Consider the following 24569-nt stretch of genomic DNA (forward strand, 5'->3'; position numbering starts at 1 on the left):
TTTTACTATCCATTTTTCTTTTAGGAGAACTAGACATCAGAACAAAGCATGCGATGAACCCGAACTCATACTGCACAGAACAAGAAATACCCAGAGACCATGCATAATACTGACTTTCTCATTTTCACTAAAGATTATTACTAATCCCACACATTCACATTTATTAATCAAGTGATAGAAAAGTCATGAGACCAGCTGAAATTTTACAACATCTTTAAAATAAAATTCAGAGGTTTTGTTTGCCTTTGGGTTTTGGCATTATGTCCACAGTGTCCACTTTTCCTCTGCAATATATAAGGCTCAAAGCCTTTTATAAAAGCAGAACTTCAATTCCTATATAACCAGTTTGTACCAAAGACTGGGACTTTAAGAAAAAACATGAAGTATTGCCACAAAAATCTTTAGTTAGCAATACAGACAATCAAGATGCAACTACTGACTCATTAGTGAATTAGTGTGCTGAAAACAGGCTTCACAAGACAGACCATTGCTGTTCTCTGTAGAGTTAATTAACAACTAACCTCCCTTTCTACACATCTTACTTTATTCATCAATTAAAGCACACCAGAAGTTTTTTTACTAATGCAATTGCCTTCTTTGCATAGTTACAACCCTTTCCATGAAAGGAATTTAATTTTTCACCTTCAAAAATCATCAAAATCCACACACTCTGAAAAGACCCTTTGAGGCTAGCTTTGCTTTTAATGCATCACTAGATAGCTTAAACTTCATCAAGGCAGAATCTTTGTAATGCAGTCACACTGTCCCACTACAAAGGTATAAACATAGCCAAAGCTTCAATTCATCACCACAAGATGAATTCGTTGGCCATGAAGCTTTAGTGGAGCCAGAACAACTGGGAGGGCAAAAGTGCTCATGGATTTCAATGTCTGCTAGCCTCACAACAGCTGCTCTTCTTGCTATTGGACAAAGCATACACTGTCAATCTAGGACAAAAAATATTTAGAAGTACTTTATTCTGCTGCCCATCTTCAATCTTTCCTCTTTGAGCTAGTTCTAGAGTCAAAACTAAGATTTGCCTTTGTCAGCATTTAGTCTACTTGATCTTATCCCTTCCTCTTCAATGAGCTCCATCTCACTGCTCCCACCAACTCCAAAGGTAAGAAAAAGGCACCTCTGCTTACTGCTATCAGCAGTCCTGTACCCTTACCAGAGAGCAGGCTCACAAGGTCCCGTTAGAAATGCACAAGTTAAGGTAATATAACAATTAGTATGTATGAAACTTAGCATAAACAGCAGTGACAAATTTGTAAATTTCCAGACACAATTTATTTAAGCAAGAAGCACAGGCAAAACAGCACTGGGCAGCCAGAGGAGACCCTTGCTCCTGCAAACGGCACACGCCTCACCCCTCTAGAGGCACCATTTTATAGTCCCGTAGTTCTGGGTACATGTAGCACATCCTGGTCCCTCTGGCAGTTGTGAGGATGAAGGCCGTAGTCTTCCTCTACATTGTGCTCCATGCTTTGATTAACTCATTTTGCTGAGACAGTTAATTTATCAGGATGTTGCCACAGCCACCAACTCAAAGCCTGAAGTTCTTTAGGCAGCTGCTAGTGATAAAACAATGGTTCCCCTTTGCAACTTGTTACTTGTTTACAGCCGTAGTCAGTTTGAGAACAATTCCTAGTTAGTCTGCTTGTCACACTAATTAAATTACCTATTTTCAACAAAGCTCAGAGGCTTGCGTTACACTGCCATGGACTACCATGTTGTTTTCTTTAACCACATAGTAACTTAAAGACACTACACTCACTGTAATAGCCAAGCTGACTGTACCATAATGATCTACAGCACATTAGACTTGCCTACAGCCCACTGGGGGACACACAGCACAGCGCTTCCATGTTGTACTCCTGTCTTCAGGCATGACCTTGAGCTTCATTCCAAAAGCCACTGGCATGTTACACTGTAAAGAGCAGGGAGGCAGTTTGAGAGGAGAAAGAGGTTACCAATCACCATGCTCTGAATATTAACTTGAAATGGACTGCATGTTCCACCCTCAGACAAGCCCACCTCACCTCCATTCCTCTCCTGCTCACTTTCACTGGTGGATTTGCCTAATCTTGTGATGAGCTGAACAGGGCAACTCTGGGTTGTATTTCAGGAGGCATACATGAGAGAACTTCTACCTAAAGACAACTGCTTAAAATTAACACTTGCTACATACCAGATATAGTTTGACATCAACGCATTATTGAAAGCACTATAAATTCTCTGCCCTTTCCCACTTTGTCCTTTGAGGTTTTTTCCATCAGCAGCAACAATAAGCTACCACCTACCAGGGAAACCACCGCTGCAAACAAACACTTTGCTGCCCTGGAACGCTGACTCACATTAACCAAAGGGACTACATATTTACTGCCTTCAGTGCTCCAGCATTTCTGTTCCCTTCACTAAAAATACTGTGTTAGACAGCACATATCACCTGGCAGACAACAAGGAAACACACTATTTTTGTCAAGTCCCCTGTATCAAAAAGCACACACTGTGATCCTGAACAAGCAATGAAGCAGAATACAGCAAACCTGTCCCACAGCAGCACTGTCCTGCTAAAAGCACCCAGGCTCTGTGTCCATGCAGAACCTATCAATCTCAGCGTTAGTACCACAACTTTCAATAGCCACATCATCTGGAAAACCATTTAGAGCATTTTAGTGAGTTCTGTTTTCAAACCACACAGTAACAGAGGGCTCTCTTATGCCTTTCTGCAGGAAGTCACGTTCCCCAACAATCCCCTCAGGAGAAGACAAGTTTCCATGCAAGGCTCCAGCTAAAGCCATTAGCTTCATTTTTACCTTCACATGGGAAGATGAAGCCCAGTGAGGAAGAGAACCAATAGCACAGCATGGCTTCCTTAAGAGCTCTGGCATCAGGGTAAAGGCATACGGCAGGTCTCCAATGGGCAGGATTCCACAGTGATCCTTGCACAGGTCACAGCAGTGTCCTGCAAGCTCCAACATCCCCTCCTACATCAATCCCACACAACAATGTGACATTTCAACTCACTGGGCAAGGGAAATGCTGGCTTGTTCATGTGTTGATGTGTAATCCCATCAACATGCAGCTTCATGCCCAGGCCCCATATGTGCCCTGTACTTTGCAACTCCCATTTGTCTCCAGCTGGATCACTTTACATGTCTGACAACTAGAAACCTTGAGGTTACGTAAGTCTATTAGATCAACTACCAACCAAGTCAAGTAAAATATTTAGCTCAAAATTTAACTTGTTCCTAACCAGAAACACATAGAAGGCTGACAACAGGAACATTTCTTAATATTAGCTAAAGTAGTAAATCAGACACTAAGCTGAAAAGATTTGTTAGCCTAAATTCACTAAATTGGGTCTAAACTCAGACAAAAGAACAGCTCTCTGTAGACAAAAACAGACCTGCAGCCTTTTATTGAACATGTATGCTCTTAAGTGTTTATCTGTGGGTCTGCAAGTCCTGAGAAATCTGTTGTACGTACTCAAAGAGCATGGCAGAGAAATCCTGCCTGCTGTGCTGGTCATACACCAAAGCCTACTGAAAAGATAATGAAGACAGCATCACATTTCGTAAGAGTTCCCAAATGCCTGCTGAGCTGACCTTATTTACAAGTACTCACTGAAACAATTAATTGCTCATACATTCTACTCCACACTGCCACAGCTCAGAATCTTCTGCCTATATTATCCATATGGACATGAGCCAGAAAGAAAATTTCTATGTAATTATCCAATTAACTAGTATTAATTCTAGCATTTAAAAAAATTGCCAGCTGGCATACATTACAATCACTTCACTTCCATTGTGCAAAAACTACAAAAGGCACTTGTTTGCTTATTAATAGCTATAAAATACAAAGTTGAACAGTCTTGGTTTGTTTTACACTGCAGAAGGGCAAAGAACAGAGTGGTGAAGGACTGGACTGGGAGTCAAAAAACAGCTTGAATTCAGTATCTGCCACAATTCCTCTGCAATTGAGCCAATCAGTTCATCTCTCTATGGGCTTCCATTTGTCAATTGATTCTTACTCATTCTCTGGCTTTATTGCTTAATTTTACTACCTGTTCTTTGGCAGTAGGACTCTTATAACATGTTAATAAAGCAGAATGGGGCCCTGACTGACAACAGACTACCTTTTTTTTTGGCACCATTTAACATCAAGGGGATTTTGATATTAGAAAGATATTTTGTCTGAACCTAGCACAAACCAACTGCTCCAGCTGGCCAAAAAAAGTCAGCAATACAATAATGCAACAATAGTTTGAAAGAGTCCAACTGCAGTTACTGGAAACTACATAAAAGAATATTGCACCTTGAAATTTAGGGCAAGGTGTTCTTCAGGGCTTTATTGGTATTCACTACTCCATGCACAGAACCCTGACTGCTTCCAGGGAGAAACTTTAATAATTAGTGTTGGGCTATCAATAGTCCTACACCACCCTCTCAACTCCAGCACAGATCTGCTGCACGAGACCACACTGATGCTGCGCTGTGTCCCAGCTCCTCGATGTACAGCATGACAAAAGTTCATGTTCAACAGAAAAGCCAGATGCAGTTTTAAATTCCCAGTCCAAATGTGAAAGACAAGTGCATAACCAAAGTTTGTCCTAAATGCACATAGCACCTTCATGTCTATCGAGTTCAGCTCCATTACAACAACAAAAAGCAAACATGGCTGTTTCTTGAAGTTTCACTATATTGTTACTAATGTACTTATACAGGAAGTGACCTCATAAATAACAAACACCCTCTAGCCTGTGTAACAGCAGGCTCTGACAGTTGAACCTCACACAAAAGTTGGTGTTGTGTGAACTGGACAATGCAGAAATTCATTAAATCTTGATCTTCAGAGGATTTTCTTGCATCTAACATACTTAGCACACAAGACATTTTCATCTTCAAACCAAGCAGAGATGTATCTTTTTTGCTTATGCTAACACTCCCTAATTGAGAAGGCAGAACAGTCAGAGGAAAGCTGAACACAAATGCAACCATGTTCACAAGGTTCATCACTAGGACAGCCAGCATTCAGTCAGCTTTGCTCTCCCTAGCATGTCTCACAGCACATTGTGAGGGCGGCAGGATAATATAATATACCAATTCATGCTCTAACAAAAAAGATCTGGACAAACAGCCAAATGGACTGCAGTCATTTCCAAGGCATCATGGGAGCCTGTTTGCCTGAACTTTTCAAAAGCTGGCTACATCCTAGTTAGTAATTTTTTTTTTAAAACACAAGTAGGCATGAGTGATGTTTGTGATGAACAGCAGGGAACAGCAAGTGTGTTTTCCTATCACTGAAGCCAAGTAATAGTGCTCAAGCAGTTTCCCAGCCAAGAACAGCGTTACCACACACTGAAGTCAACTGCAACAGCACAGAAAATTCTGTACATATACTCACAGCCACAGATAGGTTACAGGGGTGGTTCCCTGCAGAATAGGCTGCTGCCCTAAGAGTTTGGACAGATTCACCTTCAAAAGGAACTGAACCTGCAGTGAATTTGCAGAAAACAATGAAGAGGTTTTCAGCAGAGTATGCTGCCAGACCATCTGTGAGGCTGCTCAGGATCCTGAGCTTTCTAAGTTCACAGCCCCAAGACAATTGTGCTATGCAGACTTGCTCAAGACCAGTCTTTCCGACACTCCGGGCTCTGCAACAGCCTCTGCAAAGCTCTCCTATGGCCAGAGCCTGTGCAACCCCTGACTGATGAGGAAGATCTATTTCCAGGCTCCAGCTCCCAGATTCAGTCTGCAAAAGCAGGGCAGGTCAGGGAGATGAGACTGGCAGTAACCATCAGCTCTTCTCCAACCTTCCTACAATATGGAAATGAAACAGTTTGGCTCTGCAAACTCTTTAAAATATCTCCTCTTCTAAAGGCAGAGCCATGCAAGGTTCAAGAAGATTTTAAACCTCCAGACTGACAGTGAGGTATAGCTGTGCTATCTGAAAAAAGTTTCCTAGTACTGACCTTGAAATCCAGTTTCAAGGAATGACATTATACAATGAGCAGAGCCAGAGGCCCAGAATTAGCATTTGTACAGCATAACAGGATTTCAGGTGAGTTCCTACATGGCAGGCCAAACTTGTTCTGACCTCGAAGTGTGATAACTGAAATCTCATTAAACAATTGCTGGGAGATTTGTGAGCTAAAACAGATTTGGTTTATTCCTGCAGTTTTCTAATAAGTATTAGAATACTACTGCTTAGAGTCAAAATCCAGAATAAAGACTATTTGTTCTATCAGTATGGTCACTGGCAGTCCAATCAATCTTTTCCACATGTAATATCAGCTGCCCATTTTAAAGCCTGCTTTTTTTTCATTAAATTCTAAATACTTTCCAGCCTGTTTCCAGACTAATTTTCCTTGTTCCTTTAGCAGCAGGGAACCAAGCAGGAAGAGCCCACAGCATCATAATAGATTAGCACAGGTCTGAACTCCAGTGGAAATTATTTAAGGTACACAGAGTACTCAGATTAAAGCAGTCAGCTGTTCCACCGCAGCTACTAAAAAGCCCCAAAGAATAACAGCTTTGAAGAGAAAGCCTCTAATCCAGTCGCATACAGCATATACAGCAAGTCAACTTGAGAGCAAGAGGATATCAGGCCAAACCCAGTATCTTCTCCAAGTTTAAGTGAGTCTCTGTAAAGAAACTTCGGTACCCCCTTTGGAGCGGCCAAACAGAACAGAAAGGCTGAAGTACAAAAAGTAATCTCAACTCCACAGGAGAGCTGGTAACATCCAGCATAGTTCAAGGGAAAAATCTCAGGGCACCACATTAAGGAAATAAACACTCTATTTCCCTGGAGCCTAAGACAAGGGAGTAAAGGGAGGAGTTAGGAAAAAGAATAAGGTAAAATTGAGTTGTAGATTACATAATGAAGTTACCCAGCAATACATTTCCTACTGCTGCAGTGCACCAAGAGTAGCAAAGAAGAGCAGTGTCAGAAGCAATTCTGATTTTCTCCCAGTGGCACAGGGTGTATCTTAAATACTTAAGTGATATTAATATACAGTAAATAAACTGAACACAGATTGCCCATGAATCTGATCAGTACCACAGTAATTTATGGAATAAAACAAAGAGGTATCTCCACAACATAAAAAGGCTTCGGAGTTCTTTCCCCAAAAACCAAACCCTAACTAGCTGCTTCTTCCTTCCTGGCTACCTGTGCAGCGTAGTCTAATTAATAAAGGTGTGATCTGAAGTCTAGATTCACCTAGCTAATGAAGTGCTTCAATCCTAGCGAGATGATGCTTTTCTAAGCCAACATTTGTACCACCAGAATGTCTGTGAGATCAGTAAGATTCATATGATACATGCATAACAGCACTAGCAAATTCAGACCTAAATCAAATCTACCCACCCAATACAGGTCCCCTCCTTTGTACGCTGTCCGTTTTGACTACAAAATCTTTGCAATTCTACAGAAGAGCTCTCATCTGGTACTAAACACATGATGCAATACAAGTGAAGTGTATTCCCTCCTGATTTCTCACCAGAAGTAAGGGCTACTGCTAATTTAATCCTGACTCTGCCTCATTCATAACACTTATTTTGGGGACAGCAGTGACACTCTTGTAAAGGTCTTTTCATCTCTGCATTATGCAACTTCAATATTAGTTTAATATTCCTTTCTCCTGTGGATTATAAACAAACCTCTAGACCCAGAACACCCTTCATCCCTCTTATGATAGATAAGCGGTCATAACAGGCCTGTTCCCTTCCTGGACTATTAATCTTGAAATATAATCAGCTCACACAAGAAGAAAACAAACCCCTTCAGCCATCAGGTGGAAAGATCAGAGAACAAAACAGACATAGTGCACAGGTACAACTCACTCCTAACCTATCCTGACTTTTGAATGCTTGGCTTTACAAATTCAGTCAGTCTTTTAACATTGTTCTGCACATTTCATCTCCTTTTAGTCCAGTTAAGTAAACTCTTTTTGTTCCCAGTAGGTTTCTGTAGGTTAGAACATCAAGGGGGCTCCCTTATCAAGTTGTGAGTTTGTATGAACAGTGTTAGTTACCCTTTCAGCATACAGGTTTGGTAATTCTTATGCCTTGCATTTTTCAGAAGGCAAAGGTCCACTGTTCCATCCAGCTGCAGTCTAGGCATCCCTGGCTGCTTCCTGGCAGATGGTAATGGCCATGAGTACCTACCTAGGCAGAAAGACCAAACATTTTCATACCAGAATTTCTCTTTTAGCATGGCTTTCTAAACAACACCCAAAGAAGTCAAAACCATCCTACACAACACTTGTGCCTACTCTGTTGAAACACATTAGCCTTATACAAAGCAGTTTTAAGAAACATTTTTAAATGCCACAATTTATTTCAGTAGAAAACACACTTCAGAATCTGAGGTCAGAGTGTGTCCAAATAAAAAAGCAAAACAAAAAGTGACATTTCTTAAGTTGTCCTGTAAGAGACACATTAGTAGGTTTATTTACCAAATTGTTTGAAATATCACTTGCAAGCTGTGGCCAAGACACCTGCATAAAAACTGAGTTTATAAATTTCATCTCACCAGTATGTGTATCTTTTGTATTTTATGTAGAAAAGTTTCTCAGTTTCCTTCCTACTATGTTTATGCAGTTTTATATAGGCAAACATCAGGAAGCACTCCATGTGCTAAGATGACTGGAAGCTACAGAGTATCATTAGTGACGCTTTAAGCTCAAGCTAGAAGCAAAATACAGGAGCTTACTATATCAGTAAGTTCCACATCCTACTGTATCAAAGCATTACATAGTTTCCCATAAGGAATGCATAAATACTTAGAATGCACAAATGAGCAAAGCTTCCAATAGAAATCACACATTTTACTAACACTTGCATTATTAAAAAGTCTCCCAGAAGCCTCAAGCAATCCTGCAGAGTTGCTCTAGAAGAGTTACTACAGTTTAATGAAGATTACAGTCAAAGTAAGTTTCTTGATCTTTCAGCATGGAAGAGGGACAGGTGTATCACTCCTAATTACATCAGAAAGGGCCTAAATTAATTCTGTTTGCCCACAGTTATGGTACAATCCAATACAACCTTGCAATGCTCTCAACTGAGATTTGTATATTCAATGTTACCATAGTCATCAGCTAGGGATTCTGTAGTAAATGTATTAACACCGCTGAAGAACTTGGAAGCATTAATGCAACATCCCCATAGAACCATCATTTCCACAGAGGCAAGCCACCAGGAAAGGCAGAGTAAGAACAAAGAGTCAAGCACCTTGCCCAAGATCACATACTGATTTTTCCAAGACACTGTAAACACCAGCAACCCTTATAGGCACAATTCCAGAAACCTGGTCCTGTTTGAATGCAGGAATAACATCTGGTAGATGCTCTATAAACATGCAAGGAATGCAGCTTTTCTCTTCTCTGCAGCTAACATTTAAACAAATACTAATATGCTCACCAGTAATAAAAACAGGAGGCCAGGTATGTATGAGAGGCCTGCAGCACCTTCCCCCTGACCTTTACCTACAAACATGCGAAGTAGGGAACACCTTAAAATTTCCAGGGAGCTGTAAGGCAGAAGGTTCTTCACTGAGTCAATTCCAGCATCAAAAACCAGAAGCTGTTGTGACACTGCCCCCTCCCCAAATGAAAATACCTCAATACGTATGAGACTAAAGGTATAGGATATATTTTAGAATAACAACTGTGAGAATTAAACAAGTCCTAACTTAAGAACCTTAGGTGTCAATGAGAACATGTGAGCTTCAATAGGAATTTTGCTTTATTCTCAAAAAGTGATTAAACTTCTCAGCCTGCACTCCTAAAAACCTGATACTCAACAGGTAAAGAAAACACAAGGATGAAGCTCTGAGTATTTAGTAAATACTAATTAACTGTATTGTAAGCCTACACATACTATGTGTTAAACTATGTTTTGATCAAAATGCATTACTATGAACACTTCAGTGATCAGAAATGGAAGCAAACACATTATAAACAATTGTAATTCCCCAGAGCTACTGTAAATTCACAGTGCCCATAAGAAGTTAGATTAAGAACACCTACAAGGTCATACAAGACAGCTATCTTTATATCCCAGCAGAAGGAACATTTTTGGGGGGTGAGGGAAACATTTTTGCATTATTCCATATCCAGGACATAACCATGGCTAAAAGCTTTAGTGGTTTATGGCATTTCGAACTGAAGAACAGTGACAACCCCGCAGAGTCTGAAGGACAGGACCAGTGCCAGGAGTCCACTTCTATTTGTGGCTTTCACTGGTGGGCTGTGTGACCTTCAGTGGAGAGCTACACCTCTTCCTCCAACTACTCCTGGTCCACAGGGAGAGAACTGCCTTTTGGTATGGCTATCAAGGGGGGACCTCACCAGAAAGTATTACACACTGTTGTAAGACAAAACCACAAGGGGAGAACAAGGGTAAGCCTCCAGCTTTGTGTCACAAGTATGCAGCACTCTTTCAGCAAAGCAGCATTAATATCTTACTGGTTTTATTCTCAGAAACCAGTAACAGAAAGCCACATCTGATTTAACTGACCCATTCCTTGTCTTTGCAAGCAGGGTACAGTTGCTACAGTAAACCATAATCAGTTCTGCATTTATCTAGTTCTGAAACACTAGCCCCCCAAAGAACAAGACTTAACTCCATTCTTCCCCAGGCCATCACCAGGAACATTCAGTAAATTCCATTTACAGGCCGAAGCTCTGAGCCAGTGTAACTTTAGTTTACAATTTAGCTTGTCACTTTCAAACCATAATCAAACACCCACAGCTAAGAGTAATACCACAAGCATGTAGTATTAAGGGTGGTGGTCACATTTACCATTACACTTGCCACAGACTGGAGTTTAGCACATTTTTCCAGTATAGGTTAGTTTTACATTTACAAAAATAAAGCCAAAGCAAGAAAAAAGCTTGTTACATCCAAACTGAACTATAAACCCCCCCAACATTTTTCTTGTCAGACTGCTTTTGCAATCCTGAGATACCATAAATCACCTTCAACTGTGATTAATGTAGAAACTGTACTTCATTAGTCATATACAAGAATACATACCAACACTTTTTCATTACCTCACATTTTAACAAAGTAAAAAAGAAAGCTTAAACAATGTGGGTTTAATTTTACTCTCCCCCACCTTCATAATAGATCACTGTCAGCTTACCAAGACCCCAGGAAATGTTCCAGCTGTATCACTGTGGCAGATAGCTGCCCCTGTGACAAGGCACAAGGTAAACATTCAGTGCTCTACATCACATCTTTTCAATAAAACATTAGCATGGCAAAAAGTATCAGCCCTCACAATTTCAAGTGTTTTCTTCAACACCGAAGCATATGACTGGTGCTCTTTGCATGATCAACCTCAAATCAAATAGTTGCAATTTTTCATCTGTGTGCTGTTCTAAACATGTGGGATGCTAACACTCACCTTGGACTAACCTTTCCTGTGTCTGATTAAAAATACAGTGGAACTTCAGTCAGTGTGTTCATTAAACATGGTTATTAATTAAAGCATTTCAGTAATGAATTTTTACAACCTTTAATAATTAGAACCCTGAAAATACACACCTATGAATTTAGAACCTATTTTTGAGAACTGCATCTTCCTTGATGAGCATAAGAGTTTCTCACATCCGACTAATCTGTTTTAGAAGTGCTTGTATTAAGATGGTCTATGATTTTTTTTGCTGAATCTTCTCTGCAGTGTTTGAGCATAAACCTGGCTGCCATCCCCCTCTGTGGTATTTCATTTCCACTGCAATTAGCTCATTCCTCTGACATTCTCCTCTCCCACACTAACAGATTTCCAACTGTGTCTCATATCTCCAACTCCAATCTCCCATAATGATTTTCTCCTGTTACAGCACACCTTCAGTTACTGTTTCAGAATTCCCTCCTGCCCCCTAGACATAAAAGTACCTCTGGAAGTTTCATACCTTTCTTGCTAGTCTGACATTACTCCTCACTCCCTAAGTCTAGCAATTCCCCATCTGCAATCACACTATTTTGCAGGATCAGCCATTGCCAAGCCTCAACTGACTTCCATATTCTCTCCCTAATCCACCAATATTCCCAATCTCTCTGAGTTTTTCCACAACTGCCTTTTTACTAGCAGGCTCCTGTGTATATCACAGATGTCTCAACTGTACCTAAACCACTTCCTTGCCTGCCTTTTCTCTGCAGATTCTGTTCCACCATCATGCCTAGGTTCATGTGCCAAGAAGCATTCCAGTTTCTTCTTCTAAACAACATTCAGATTGAACAAAAAATTTAAAATAGATAATTTTAAAAATGGGAAAAAAAATGAAAGTACAGAATAAAAAAATCTGTTCTCTTTGTATCTCAGAGATTGGGTATTTAAGATGTAGAATTTCACTCAAGGAACCCAGTCACAGTCCAAGCATGGAAGTTCTTTTTTTAACTACCATTTAGTTCTATTTCATGCCATCAAAGCTATTCTCCACAAACAATTGAGAAATATGCAGAAAAAAGATTTATTCATTGCCAGTTGTACAGACAGAAATCTTGGATATGCCTAACAAAACAGAATGACAGTTCCAGGGTTAAAAACAGAGCTCCCTTCTCCCCTTTTATGTTGTGAAAACACTAGATTTTTACATGCAGATAGATACTTGAGTAATTTTGAGGTAATTTATTTATTTAGTATTAACTCTGATATTGATATTAAAACATTTGAATTAAATTCACGTAAAATAAAAAGCAATTTCCAAGACAAGCAATCTATATTAAATACCATGTCTTTTCATAAACACTATGTTGTTGCATACTACTTGTATCTAAAAACATCCTAAGATTTTATTTTAAAGCTTCAGCCAGATTTGAAATCTTCTATTTTCAGATTAAATTCTGAACTTTGCAATCTACATTAGAAGTGTCTTATCTTCCTTTTCTAATGGATAATCAAGTAGTATGTCATCATTCAAAAGGTCAAAAAAACCATAGGAAAGTGATTTTCTAGCCTATCAATGCCGGTTGCTATGTCAACAGCACAATGGCTACAAAGGCTCTAACCTTATTCTGATAAAGTGGAAAAATATCACAAGATCCTGTAACAAAACACCCTGTGCTCTAAGTCTTCCTGTGAAAAAGAAGCCAAAAGGATTCCTCCTTTATCCCACTTCACAATATCGAGGCTAGCAAAAAGCCTTCAGTTTACTGCAAAGCCTTCTACCATGATGTTTTAGAAATGCTGCAACTCTGCTTTTCTTGTGACTGCAGTATAATGTGGCCTACAGACACCAATAATGGAAGTTAGCTTTTACTGTCTAAGGACAATGGGTGTTACCTATGTGAGGCAGCAGCAGCAGCAAACAGGACTATAAAATACAGTAGGGAAAAGGTGGTGATGAAAAAGATGGATCCTACCATAACAGTCTAAAAATAGACTCAAAAGGCTGCATGTGAAGCTAGAAGCATCTACAGAACAACCAGCTCCATCTAGAGGTTAAAGAGCAAGGTATATTAAAGCAAGCTTGCAGGTAAGAAAGGTTCTCAAGACTTGTCAAAGTACCCTTTAAAACGGTCTGCAAGATCTCCCAAATAAAAAAATGGCTTCAAAATGCATTTTAATGAGTCACTTATATTTGAGAACCGATTTTTTTCATTAAACGAACTGAACAAAAGAAATCTTGAAAACAAATCTTGAAATGAAAGTAGATAAAACACTGCTCCTTCACACAAAGCTTCTTGCATCTCAGGATTTCTCTTGCTGAAATCCTAGCCTTGGGATTAGAAATTTTTCCAGTTTTCAATGTGATCAAGATTTCACCACAACAGCATGGAAGAGAGTCACCAGCCTCCCAGCAGCACTTCAACACCAATTTGCACTGATGCTCAACACTAAGGAATGGTCCAATAAGGACCAACACTTAGAATGACAGAACCACCTAGTGTGGAAGACACCCTTTAGATAGAGTCCAACTATAGCCTAACCCTGCCTAGTCCACCTCCAGATCATGTCCTTAAGGGCTTCATCTATACTTCTCCCACAGATGATGCCTTTCCAGGCCTTAAGTCTTCATACTTACCTATCACCATGCACTCCCTCCTGCAAGACTTAGAACTCCCCTGCCAAGATGTTACATGCTCCAGAGCAAACTATTTTGCATATCAACTTCCACAGCAATTAATCATGATCTATCTTGTGGCTGCAGGGAAACAATTACTTCCACATTTTAGGACAAAATCCAGGCTTCAGCACATTGCTTAAACTATACCAGGCTTAGGTAGGAGAGGCCAGTTTTTTCCCCAGGCAGGATGGGAAGGAACCAAACCCACAGCCCACTGCCTGCATTAACATCTGAGGCAGTAGACACATAGCCTCTGGATGCCTTCCTGCACCTAATCCCTCAGCTCTGATGCAATAAAGCTGTACCCAACTACCCATGTCTCTTCAAAATCAGCAGTCACCTGGCCAACTGGTTTTAAAAATAGATCCTCTCTAACATGCTCTTATTTCACTAGAGAGCTTCAAATACAGATGGATAGTTGTACCCCAATTCTCCTACTTTAAATCTTATTTTGAGTTGTACACTGGTTCTGGTCACTTCATCCAAACACCGTGCATACATAACACTTAAAATACATACCAAGACTGTCCTCATTATCCCTCCTAGATTTTATTTTACTTTTACAGCCTGCATAAAAAAATGCACAGAGGTTTTGTTCGAGCCTGTCCTGGATGCTTCATAGCTCTGCCTCACAGTACAAGTAGTGACACAAAATACAATAGTAAGGGTCAGAAAATTAGGAGCAAAGGTCCTGCTGGAAAACCGTTGGGTTAGAGGTCTGCCACATCACTGCTCAAGAACAAAGGCATGCTTTGTTATCCCCTCCATGTCTCTGCTAGTATTGAATTGCCTCATCATGGTTTTCCCACTTCTTTACAGTTTCCCCATCTTTATCCTCTCCTCAAATCTATATCCTTCTTTTCCTTCCCTCCCTCCCATACTGCTTTTTCTCTTTACCTGTTCTAGAATTGTACTTCTAGAAGTGCCCTATCTTAGCTTACACTCAAGTATATTTTAACAAATAAACATTTTTATGATAAACCAGAACACCCCCTCCACCTTCCCTGAAGCTATTAACAAGCCAGAACCAGTAAAACAAGTCATTTTATTACCACTAAACATTTTTCAAGTCTAAATGCCACACCTCTGAACAAAAAATCAGGCTATGTCTAAAGTTTAATTTGGAAACTAATGCAGGTGTGAAAATACCTGTCAAAAAAACCCTGTACAAACTATTTATGAAAGACTGAAGGTAACACTTGAAGTGTCTTTCAGTATTGATTCACATACTGTACTTCTGACAAGTGCTCAAATTCCTCGAGCATAAGACCAAAAATTTAAGCAGCACCACACATGCAGTTTCTTAAGTTATGATATCTAGCTAATACAAAACATAGCTTGCAGGGGAAGCTGGTGCCAAATTTCCTCTTGATTTATCAATCCTTGATTATATATAGATGCTCAGGATTATTGGTTTATACTAATTTGCCATAGCAGAAGCAAGCCCTGCTTTGTTTTTATTTAACATAGCACTTTAAATAACTCAAGTGTAGAACATGTAGAACACAGGATTATGAACTTCCAGGAAACAGGACTGAGCATGACAAAGAGTGCTCTAACTCTAACCCTGGAAAAACTAAAAACTCAAGCCTACTTTGATCTTCTATTAAGATGTACTAGCAGAGAATATGGGCCTTTCAGAGTAGCTGTTCATATAAAATAGCTCCCTTTGCACGTACAAGTTCATCAATTTAACACCAAAAATAAACTCTCTCCCTGTGTGGGGTCTGATAGATCAAAATGGTAGAAAGGAAAAGAACTGTTTCTCCTTCAGCACTCTACTCTGATCACCAATTTAATAATCCATATCTCAATGCATACTTCAAAACCATGTTTCATCAGTGCTGCCACGGGGCTCCCGCATCAGAGGAACACATTGATTTCCAGCATGAAATGAAGAAGCAACTCCAAACAACTTTATTCACTCGAGTTTCAAACAGCACACATCAAAAGCTTCAGTATCTTTGTCACAATCCAGCTTGCTGACTGCACTGGGAGTTGTGTAGCAATGCAAAATAAAAACTTACTTCCTTTGGAATAGTCTGTATGTCACCCTACCTTTGTGAAGCCTGGTCTTGTAAATCTAATTTTGCAGTTCTAATCCTAGATCCCCTATCACACACAAGCCTTCAGGTGTTGAGACAAGCAAGGTTTCCTCAAAATCCCACCAACACAGATAACAGGAAAGGGAAAAGGATGGACAAAACATGGCCTTTTGCAGCAATCCTAGCTCACATAAACGCAAGAAGTGTCAGGAGCTAAGCTCTGCTTTCATTTAAACCTGTTTAATGAGAATAAAACAACTGACTAGAACTTTTTCAGTGAAAGACTCTTCATATGCTCATTTTTGGTGTTCTAAATTAGAGATAGCACCAAGGACTAAACCTACAAAATATTTAGTCCCGCCTATTAACAAAGGTCTTCCAGAAAATAATGGTAAGTTTGACTTAGGAAGCAAAGACCTGATGCTTCCTTGGCTTCATAGATGGGCTGCAGCCTGAGATAAGCAGACTAGTGTTCAGCTCAATGCCAAAGAAAACACTTACTCCTAGCACATTAGATAATAATACATAAATCTCTATCAGAAACTATAATGCTATTTTTTCTACAAAAACTCAACTTGACTTGAGCCAAGTTCAATTTTGAAGCAATTCCTGTGTCAAAGAGTACAGGCAGTACCAGTAATTAATAGTCCATCCAGAATAAAGCTTGCAAAGGAAGGTTTTACCATCACTCATTCTTTGTCAAGAGAACAATCTGCTGAACAATTTTTAAACATTCCTAACAATCTCCTTGCAAAAGATTATAGCTAGAACAGAATTAGGCTTTTGTTTTTCTAGACATTGTTTCCTCAGTCATATCTAAGCTTTTATTCAATTGCCAGTTTCAAAAGAAAATCATTCTTTTACAATATCAAAATATTTCAATTTCCAGATAGTAGAGACTCTGGGTTTAAATGATTTCTTCCTTGATTTTTAAATTAATACATAAATACAGTTTCAACAGTTTCCTTTAAGATGATTTAATCACATACAGGCTGAGCAAGCATTTAAAGAATTTCTTCAGTTCGTTCCTTACCAGAGAAGTTCTGAGGAATTAAGTCTGAGCCCTGTGCTTACATGTACATATAAAGGCTTTTTCTTCATTTCAAGAGGAGCACTTCAGAAACACACTGACAAACTGTGTGATACCAGAAACTAAAACTAGCTGTTGTTACATACCATTTTTAAAACTTAAAAAAAAAGCTGTGAAAGTCTTTAAGTAAAAGAGTGCACTGCCTTGAAGCTAACATTGATTACTGAAGGTCCTGTTACATTACATGTGAAGCCACTTGTCACTCTTAAAAATACTTCTATAAATGACTTTAAGACTAACAAAACCCACAAAAATACTTACATTGCATTTACTTTATCTTCTGGGCCCTGAACTTGGCCTGTTACCGTTCCTTGACTGGTATTTTTAACCCAGCCAACCACTCCTAACTTCCTCGCTTCCTCTTCTGTGTACTGATTTGAAAAATAATTGAAGAAGACAATCAGCATCTGCATACACACACTTAAGACCCCACTTGCATTTTCATGGCTTTAAGACTTAAGAGAAAACCCATGGATGATGCTCACACTCAGTCATTAAAATATTTCTGCCAGCTCTGAAGGTGCAGCAGCAGCCACCACTTTTGAACAAGAATGAAATTTTTAACTCATGCATTTATAATGTGTATGTAATTCCCACTTGCATTATACAGTTTTTAATGCTTCTCTTCAAAAAAAGTATATACATAGCTCCCAGCAACACACTACACTGCTCATGAAAGACACCTTCCCCTTCACTTCATCATCCATGCATGCATAGAAAGCTTCTGATGAGGACCCCCCATCACAACAAGGAGGGAACAAGTCTTCCTCTCTCACTTTCCAAGGGAAACAAGTCTTTATTTCAGGAACTTGTACTCCTCAAAGGACTCTACTAATACCACACTGCTCCCCTGCACCTGCTCTATTCCTTCCTATAGCTTTCACTGCTCCTTTGCCCTTTCAACAATCAGTGCCTAAAATCATTACATTTGCTGAACATACAGACTTGATAGTTCCTTTTCTCACATGTTAAATCCTTTCTACCTGACTTTGACCCTTTAACTTCTCCCCCCAGCTGCTGCATTACTACAAATAGCAACAAAGGTCATGATCTAATTATACTGTTTTTCTATTATTTTGGCAGTATCACAACAAATCATGGTTCCCCACCTACCCACTTAAGAAATCAGGAAGTTTCAAGTACCCTGTTTTTGATGGTTTTTTTAAACTTCCTCATTTTGTCTTTCACGTACATAATATATGCATGGTTTCCATAATTTGTCTCCGAACACTGAAATAGTAGGGAACAAAGCATGTTTTGCAGGAGCTGATTACATTTATTTCATGCAGGATAAAGCTAATAAAGTATAGCATGCATTGGCTAATAACTGCAACTTCATTTACATTAAATATACCTCCTCTGTTGTGCTTCTTGCGTTTTTAGTGAAGAAGTATAAGACCACATGGCCCATGTTTTTAAGCTTATCATTAGAACCATCAGTCTATTCTGAGACAATATCTGAGCATTTTCAATACATTTTGATGAGAAATAGCTAAAAATTTTAGAGGTCTGCACCCAAAGCAAGGGAGAACAAGCTTGCACCTGCCCATCACATTGTGGGGACATACACTTCCCACTTGGTAGAATAACTGAATTTAAGACATACTATACCACAATCCTCTATCCATTTCTATTTTACACTACTTCACAATACATAACACACATGCACAAAAAAATAAGCCTAATATTAAGCATGGTCTGATATTTTCAGACAAAAACCTGTTCTTATTTGAAACGTCCTCCTGCCTCCTGGGGTTCAAAAATTCAGAACTACCTGCTGCACCTCCAGAGCTGGTAATGCTTGTTCGTAGCACACTGTTCCAAAGAAACACAATAAGCTTTTAAAAGGCAATTATAGTAGCAGTATTTAAAAGCTTTAAACTGTGAGACATTATTTCAGAAGCTAGTATCAAGATATTCAGCTTTAAACTAAGGGTTAAGATGTTATAATGCTCCTGTGGCGGTTTCATCACAAGTACTCCAAATACAATCTTTAGGTGCCATACAAACAAGCAACACATCAGTAAGCTTTTAAAAATCCTTTTTAATGTAACAGTAATATTTTAAAAGGGTGGGATTGAGGTGTTTTCCCCTCCCTTTTACATCCACTTGCAATACTTCACCATGTAACCTAGAACTGCTATCAGCAGCTAGATATGTTTACACTCAACAGACCTGCTGCCTTATTTTTAGCCCTGGAAATCCTATCCTGTCAAGTAGGCCCGGTAAATCAGTCATTGCCTTACCATCCTGAAACAGACACCTAGAAGAGAAAGAGACAGACATTAAAGTCGTTTGAAGTAAGACCACTTCTAGGAATTTCACTTGATGTCAGCTCACGATAAAGTGCATACACGTACCCTGAGGGCTTTTCTTACAAGTTTGAGAGCAATTAGGACATTTTCGCGTTGGGCAAACCCCATACAGAGTTCTGTGAGAAGGTGGCCTCAAGCCTCCCCCCTCAGCACACGGCTATTCCCGTTCCCAGCGCCCGGAGCTGCCTCTGAGGAGGACACCGCAGTGCGGGAATCGCCTCAGACTTCATTTTCACCGGGAAGGCCCGCTGCCAGCCGGGGTGAGGGGAGGGAAGTTCCCACAAAACCTGACAGAAAACCCGCGCACAAACGCGGGAAACGGCAAGTGCTCTCAAGAGAGCGACAAGCCTCACCGCAGGGCCACACTTACTGCGTGTTTCCCCTTCCTCTTAGGGAAGAGGCGGTGGCGGCCCCTCCCGCTCCCCCCACACGGCGCCATCGCCTCAGCCCCCTCCGGCCCCACACGCATGCGCGGCCCACCACAACCACCGCCCCTCAGCCCCCCGCCGCAGAGCCCGTCTTTACCTTGCACTCGGCCGAACACTTCGTAATCCACCGACTTGAGGGCGCCGGAGGCCTTCGTCAGGGCAGACATGGCGGCCACGCCGGCGAAGGAAGAAGAATCGTGGTCGAGTCGCGCGTTCCTCTCCGGGCCGCGGCCGAACGGGGCCGCCGCGTCCTCCCGCCAAGTGGCGTCCGGACGGGAGCGCGCGAGGCTCAAGCTTCCCGCGCAAGCGGCCGCCTCACACGGAGGCGCCGCGGGGAGAGAAGAGACATACGCGGCACCTCGAGAGCCAGGGAACCGGGGGGACGAACAGATGGACGACGCACGACACCCCGGAACGTTCCGCGAGGGGCAGTTTCTCCCACCACACGTCCGGGATCACCTCTCCCGCCGTGAGGGACGCGGCCTCGCAGCTCTGAGGCGAGGCGCGCGGCCCTTCACTGCCTCACCCGCAGTACAAGCGCTGCGCGGCGGCCGGCGGCGAGCCGTGAGGTACTGGTGAGCCCTCCTAAAGGCGCGTTCGTCCCCTTTGAGCTGAGATTAGACATAAATTGAGAACACCGAGGGCTGAACTGTCTCCTGTTTAGGGCTGGTGCATACACCCAACCAGCATACCCACCTCAAGCATCCTGACACCTAACCAGCATTGGCGTTTTCAGGGGTCCTTCAAACAGAAGTACGTTTGCCATAGGGCCGAACTGTGGCAACTTTCTATCTTATCAGGCAAAATTAAGTAGTTGAGAGCTAAAACATACAAAAGCCTACAGATTTATCTTGAGCATCCCTCCCCAGTGAGGCTCCATGACAGACATCTCCTACTCCACATTAACATGTCAACCATAGTTTTAAAAACTCACTTTTCAACCACCATGCTAAGACAAATAATGAAGCCAGCAAGGGCCTGAGCTCCTCAGCTGGAGCAGCAGGCCTTTGAGATAAGCAGCTCACCTCAGCTCACCAGACCACCATTGATAGCTGTTAGTGCTCACATTTTCATCAGCAAACCTTTCCAAAACAGTTTACATGTAATTTTCAATGTTGCTACAGGTGCAAAAATACTTTCTGGCCTGTAATTTGAATCTGCAACCAAATGCCAACCAACCCTAGAAAATCAATTGCACTTACTCACCAAAACAAAGCCAGGTTAACTGATTTTACAACAAAAAATCCTAATAATTTTATTTTCTTTCTCCATTAGAAAACACCCTCCCACACACTACCTAAGAACCTAGCAGTAATACAGCATAACCAAGTTTTTTACATATTTGGATGTCAAGACTCCAAGGAGGTTAAAAATAGATCAAGACATAGAAAAACACTGCTTTTCCAAGATGCATCAAGTAGCTAGAGAAACAATGATTAAATTCAGTGCAGAACAAAAACATTCATGTAAAATCAGAAGACTTGTATATCACAAGGAATAGGAACACAATGGGCAGAGTTTTGTCATTTGTTTTATATTATATAGTATTAAAACAAACCCTTGACTTTTACAGTGGTCGTATTTTACTAGCATGGAATCAGCACCATTTTGTTTCAAAAAGGAGGATTCTACAGACAAGAGGACCAGAGCACAGTACAAAGTCTGTAATTTGCTGCCATCTTTCAGCAGTGAAGAGCACGACAGGTAAAAATTAAATTTACAATAGCAGCCTAATTAGAGTTTAAAGCATTGTAACACAAGCCTTGAAAACAGAGTTTATTCTGGTACCAAAGACACTTCACTGTCTAGCAATGGCAACCCGTGTTTTATCAAATCTTTGACCTTTCAAGTGAATTTTCTTGGTGTTACACAAGTCTCCTCACATCTCACTGGCTCATGATGGGAATCAATTCCTGTCAGTGTCCTTGAGAGCTTCCTGGCTCAGAGATACTCTCATTGCCTGTCTTTTTATTGCTGTTGCCTTTTTTCAGAAGAGTCAGTTTAAGATTTATTTGCCACAGGAGCATCTTGCCACTCTTTCCCTAGACAAGTCTGAGTGATTCATCATTTCATGTCAAGTAGTAGAGATACTACACAGAGCCTAAAAAACTCCAGAAGACAGTCCAAGTAGTCAATTTCAGTTGTCAACGAGCATTCCACTATCCTAGCAAAAGAGCTTTAGCATACACTGTCAAGAAACATAGACAGTCTACACGAACTAAAAGTTGTGAATTCCTCCCCTACTTTGAGCTGTTTAGGGTGTTGGTGGCTTAAGAGCCACCAGCTGTTTACACTTGCTTACCATACAGCCAATCATAAAAGCGCCAAGCACGTTTGTCAAGGCATAAGACGTATTCCTTGATCATACTGCTGAGAAAAGCGCTTTATAAACATTTCCTGCAACAAGCAAATCATCATACCTTTGTACTGAACAGAAAACAGGGTGCCACAGTACCTATAGGTACTATAGGGGGACCGTTTTTTAACCACTAAAGCAAAACAGCAGGAGTTACAATTAACACCCAGGTGAGAAGTTGCAGGCTGCAGTGAATTCCAGTGATGATTACTATCGTGCCAGCTTGCCCAAGGCTTTGATATGCTCCCAGCAGTTGCCTTAGTGTTCACCTCTTATTTCAACATATTAACATTATGTTTTTTGATCACAATGTATCCTTGTTAATTCAAGTATGTGCTAGCTAGCTTTTACTCCTATGTCTCTTTCAGATTACACTGTTTTGTGTTCTTGTTTCTAATACACAGACTGACTTCCACTGTCAGCACAGTGTCATCTAATAGCTACTGCAGCTTACACTTCTTTATTCCAAAAGCTACCTAGAAAGACATTTTGCTTCCTGAGTTTGTTTGCAATTGGCAAAACAACTGCAGAGAGAGACAGTTTTACTACTAGGTCATCTGTTTCCACTAAGCATTAAGCTTTCAAAAAGCACTCCCAGCTCTTACTCTGAATGCAGTAAAATGCTTTAAACATTAGTACAAAGAAAGGACATAACAAAATACAATATTATTAGAAGACACCAAAAACCTCCAGGAACAACACACACAACTATGCAAGGAGCTAGGGGTGACCCTAACACCCAAGCAATACCATGCCACAGTACCCGAGCATAGCACAGAGAGCCAGAGGGTGGCAGCAGGATCTAGCCAGAAGTAGTACAGGGCTAGAGACACAGCTACAATATAAAAGCAAAACTAAGCCAGAATGCAAGAAATGTGTTCAGTCCTGAGCTTAAAATGGAGCTCCTGGACCAATGAGCAGAGGGCTGTGCTTGGGTCCCAGGTGAGGCTGGTCAGGACGGTTAGATTGATTGGTGCCCTTGACACAGGCTGATATCAACGAAGTATTTTGGGTAAAAGGGTGGAGGTTTTTTTAAGTTTGGGGTTGGGTTTTTAGGGTTTGTTTTTTTTATTAAAGTTATTCTGAAAATTGTAGCTTCATCATTCCACTTGTTCCTCTCTGGGACAGAATAGCTGGAAAACCACTGAAATTTTTTTTTTTCTTTCAATACCCACTATTGTTTTCTCTGTATGTGGCTGTCACCTCACACCACCCTTTCTACCTGATGTTTTTATTGCCTTTGGTGCTCAGGTGGATGCCATTCAGGCACATAGTCTCCGGCCCTGCATTCTTAATTCTTGCTTCAACTTGTAACTGTGCTGCTGTTTTTCAGCAACATTTTAATTTAGCATGGCTCCTCCTCAGACCTGTCCTTGATTGCATTTTTGTAGAGTTTCTTGCACAGCCGACAAACTATCATTCCTGGCTTTCTTTGGAGTTCACCCCCTCCTTCTTGGGTAGCATCTTTAGCTATATGTTTTCTTTAGAACTTACCATGTTTCTACAATTTTGTTTCATCCCTCTGTTTATCTGAGCAAAACTCTAAGCCTGACTCACTTGCAAATGGTCACCAGCTGCTTTTGATGAGGGGTTTCCCAAAGGATATCAAAGCCTCCAGATAAAAGAAGATACTGCTCCTGTTGTTGGGTTGTTTGTACTTAAGAGAGTACTGAGTATCCAGGAAGAAGGTCAGAAGATATATATAGGTTTAGTTTGGGGTTTTCTGGCTGTTTGTTTTCTGTTAAGTATAATGTATTTTAGTTTTGCTCTTATTCTCTAAACCAACACCCTGCCCTTCCTTTGTATATTTTCCTTCAAACACAAGGGTATACTTTTTTGTCTTTTCCTTGTTCCTTGTTTTCCTTCTGCATTGTGTTTATTACTTAATATAAATTAGTACGTTATTCAGTTTTGTATGCTTCAAATTTGTGTGAATTTCTTCAGGGTTTCTATTTTTCAGGCCTTACTTAGATTGCATTGAAAGATACTAAAAACTCTTTGAATGTTTGATCTTGACCACCTGTGAAATGAGATAGTCTAACCTCTTTCAATTTTTTTTTTTTTAATTTGGCGAGATCACTGGCCATCAGGAGCTGTCTTATTCTCTTATGCACTGAAAACTAACTTTTGTACCTCAGAGAAAGTCTAAGCACTCTGTAGAGAAGTGCAAAAAGAGGATATTAAGAGAGCTTTAAATTAATAAGCCAGAAAGCAAAGTAGTGTTTGGCAAAAAGTTAGTCTTATGTTGAAAT

The 24569-nt window shown here is 40.5% G+C and overlaps 1 protein-coding gene across 1 annotated transcript in view; it reads right to left on the bottom strand.

Annotated features, from left to right (window-relative positions):
* The window catches only part of ACYP2 (acylphosphatase 2), a 38921-nt gene extending 18708 nt beyond the window's left edge, over positions 1-20213 (bottom strand). The window contains exons 1-3 of the mRNA XM_084262446.1: positions 20059-20213; positions 19465-19481; positions 17480-17589 (exon numbers count right to left, since the gene is read on the bottom strand). Of these exons, the coding sequence (XP_084118572.1) occupies positions 17480-17589; positions 19465-19481; positions 20059-20128 (197 nt within the window). The 5' untranslated portion in view covers positions 20129-20213. The remainder of the gene's footprint in view (positions 1-17479; positions 17590-19464; positions 19482-20058) is intronic.
* Between the last annotated feature and the right edge of the window lie 4356 nt (positions 20214-24569).

Source organism: Gallinula chloropus, assembly GCF_964237585.1.
Source record: "Gallinula chloropus genome assembly, chromosome: 3".
Taxonomy (NCBI): Eukaryota; Metazoa; Chordata; class Aves; order Gruiformes; family Rallidae; genus Gallinula; species Gallinula chloropus.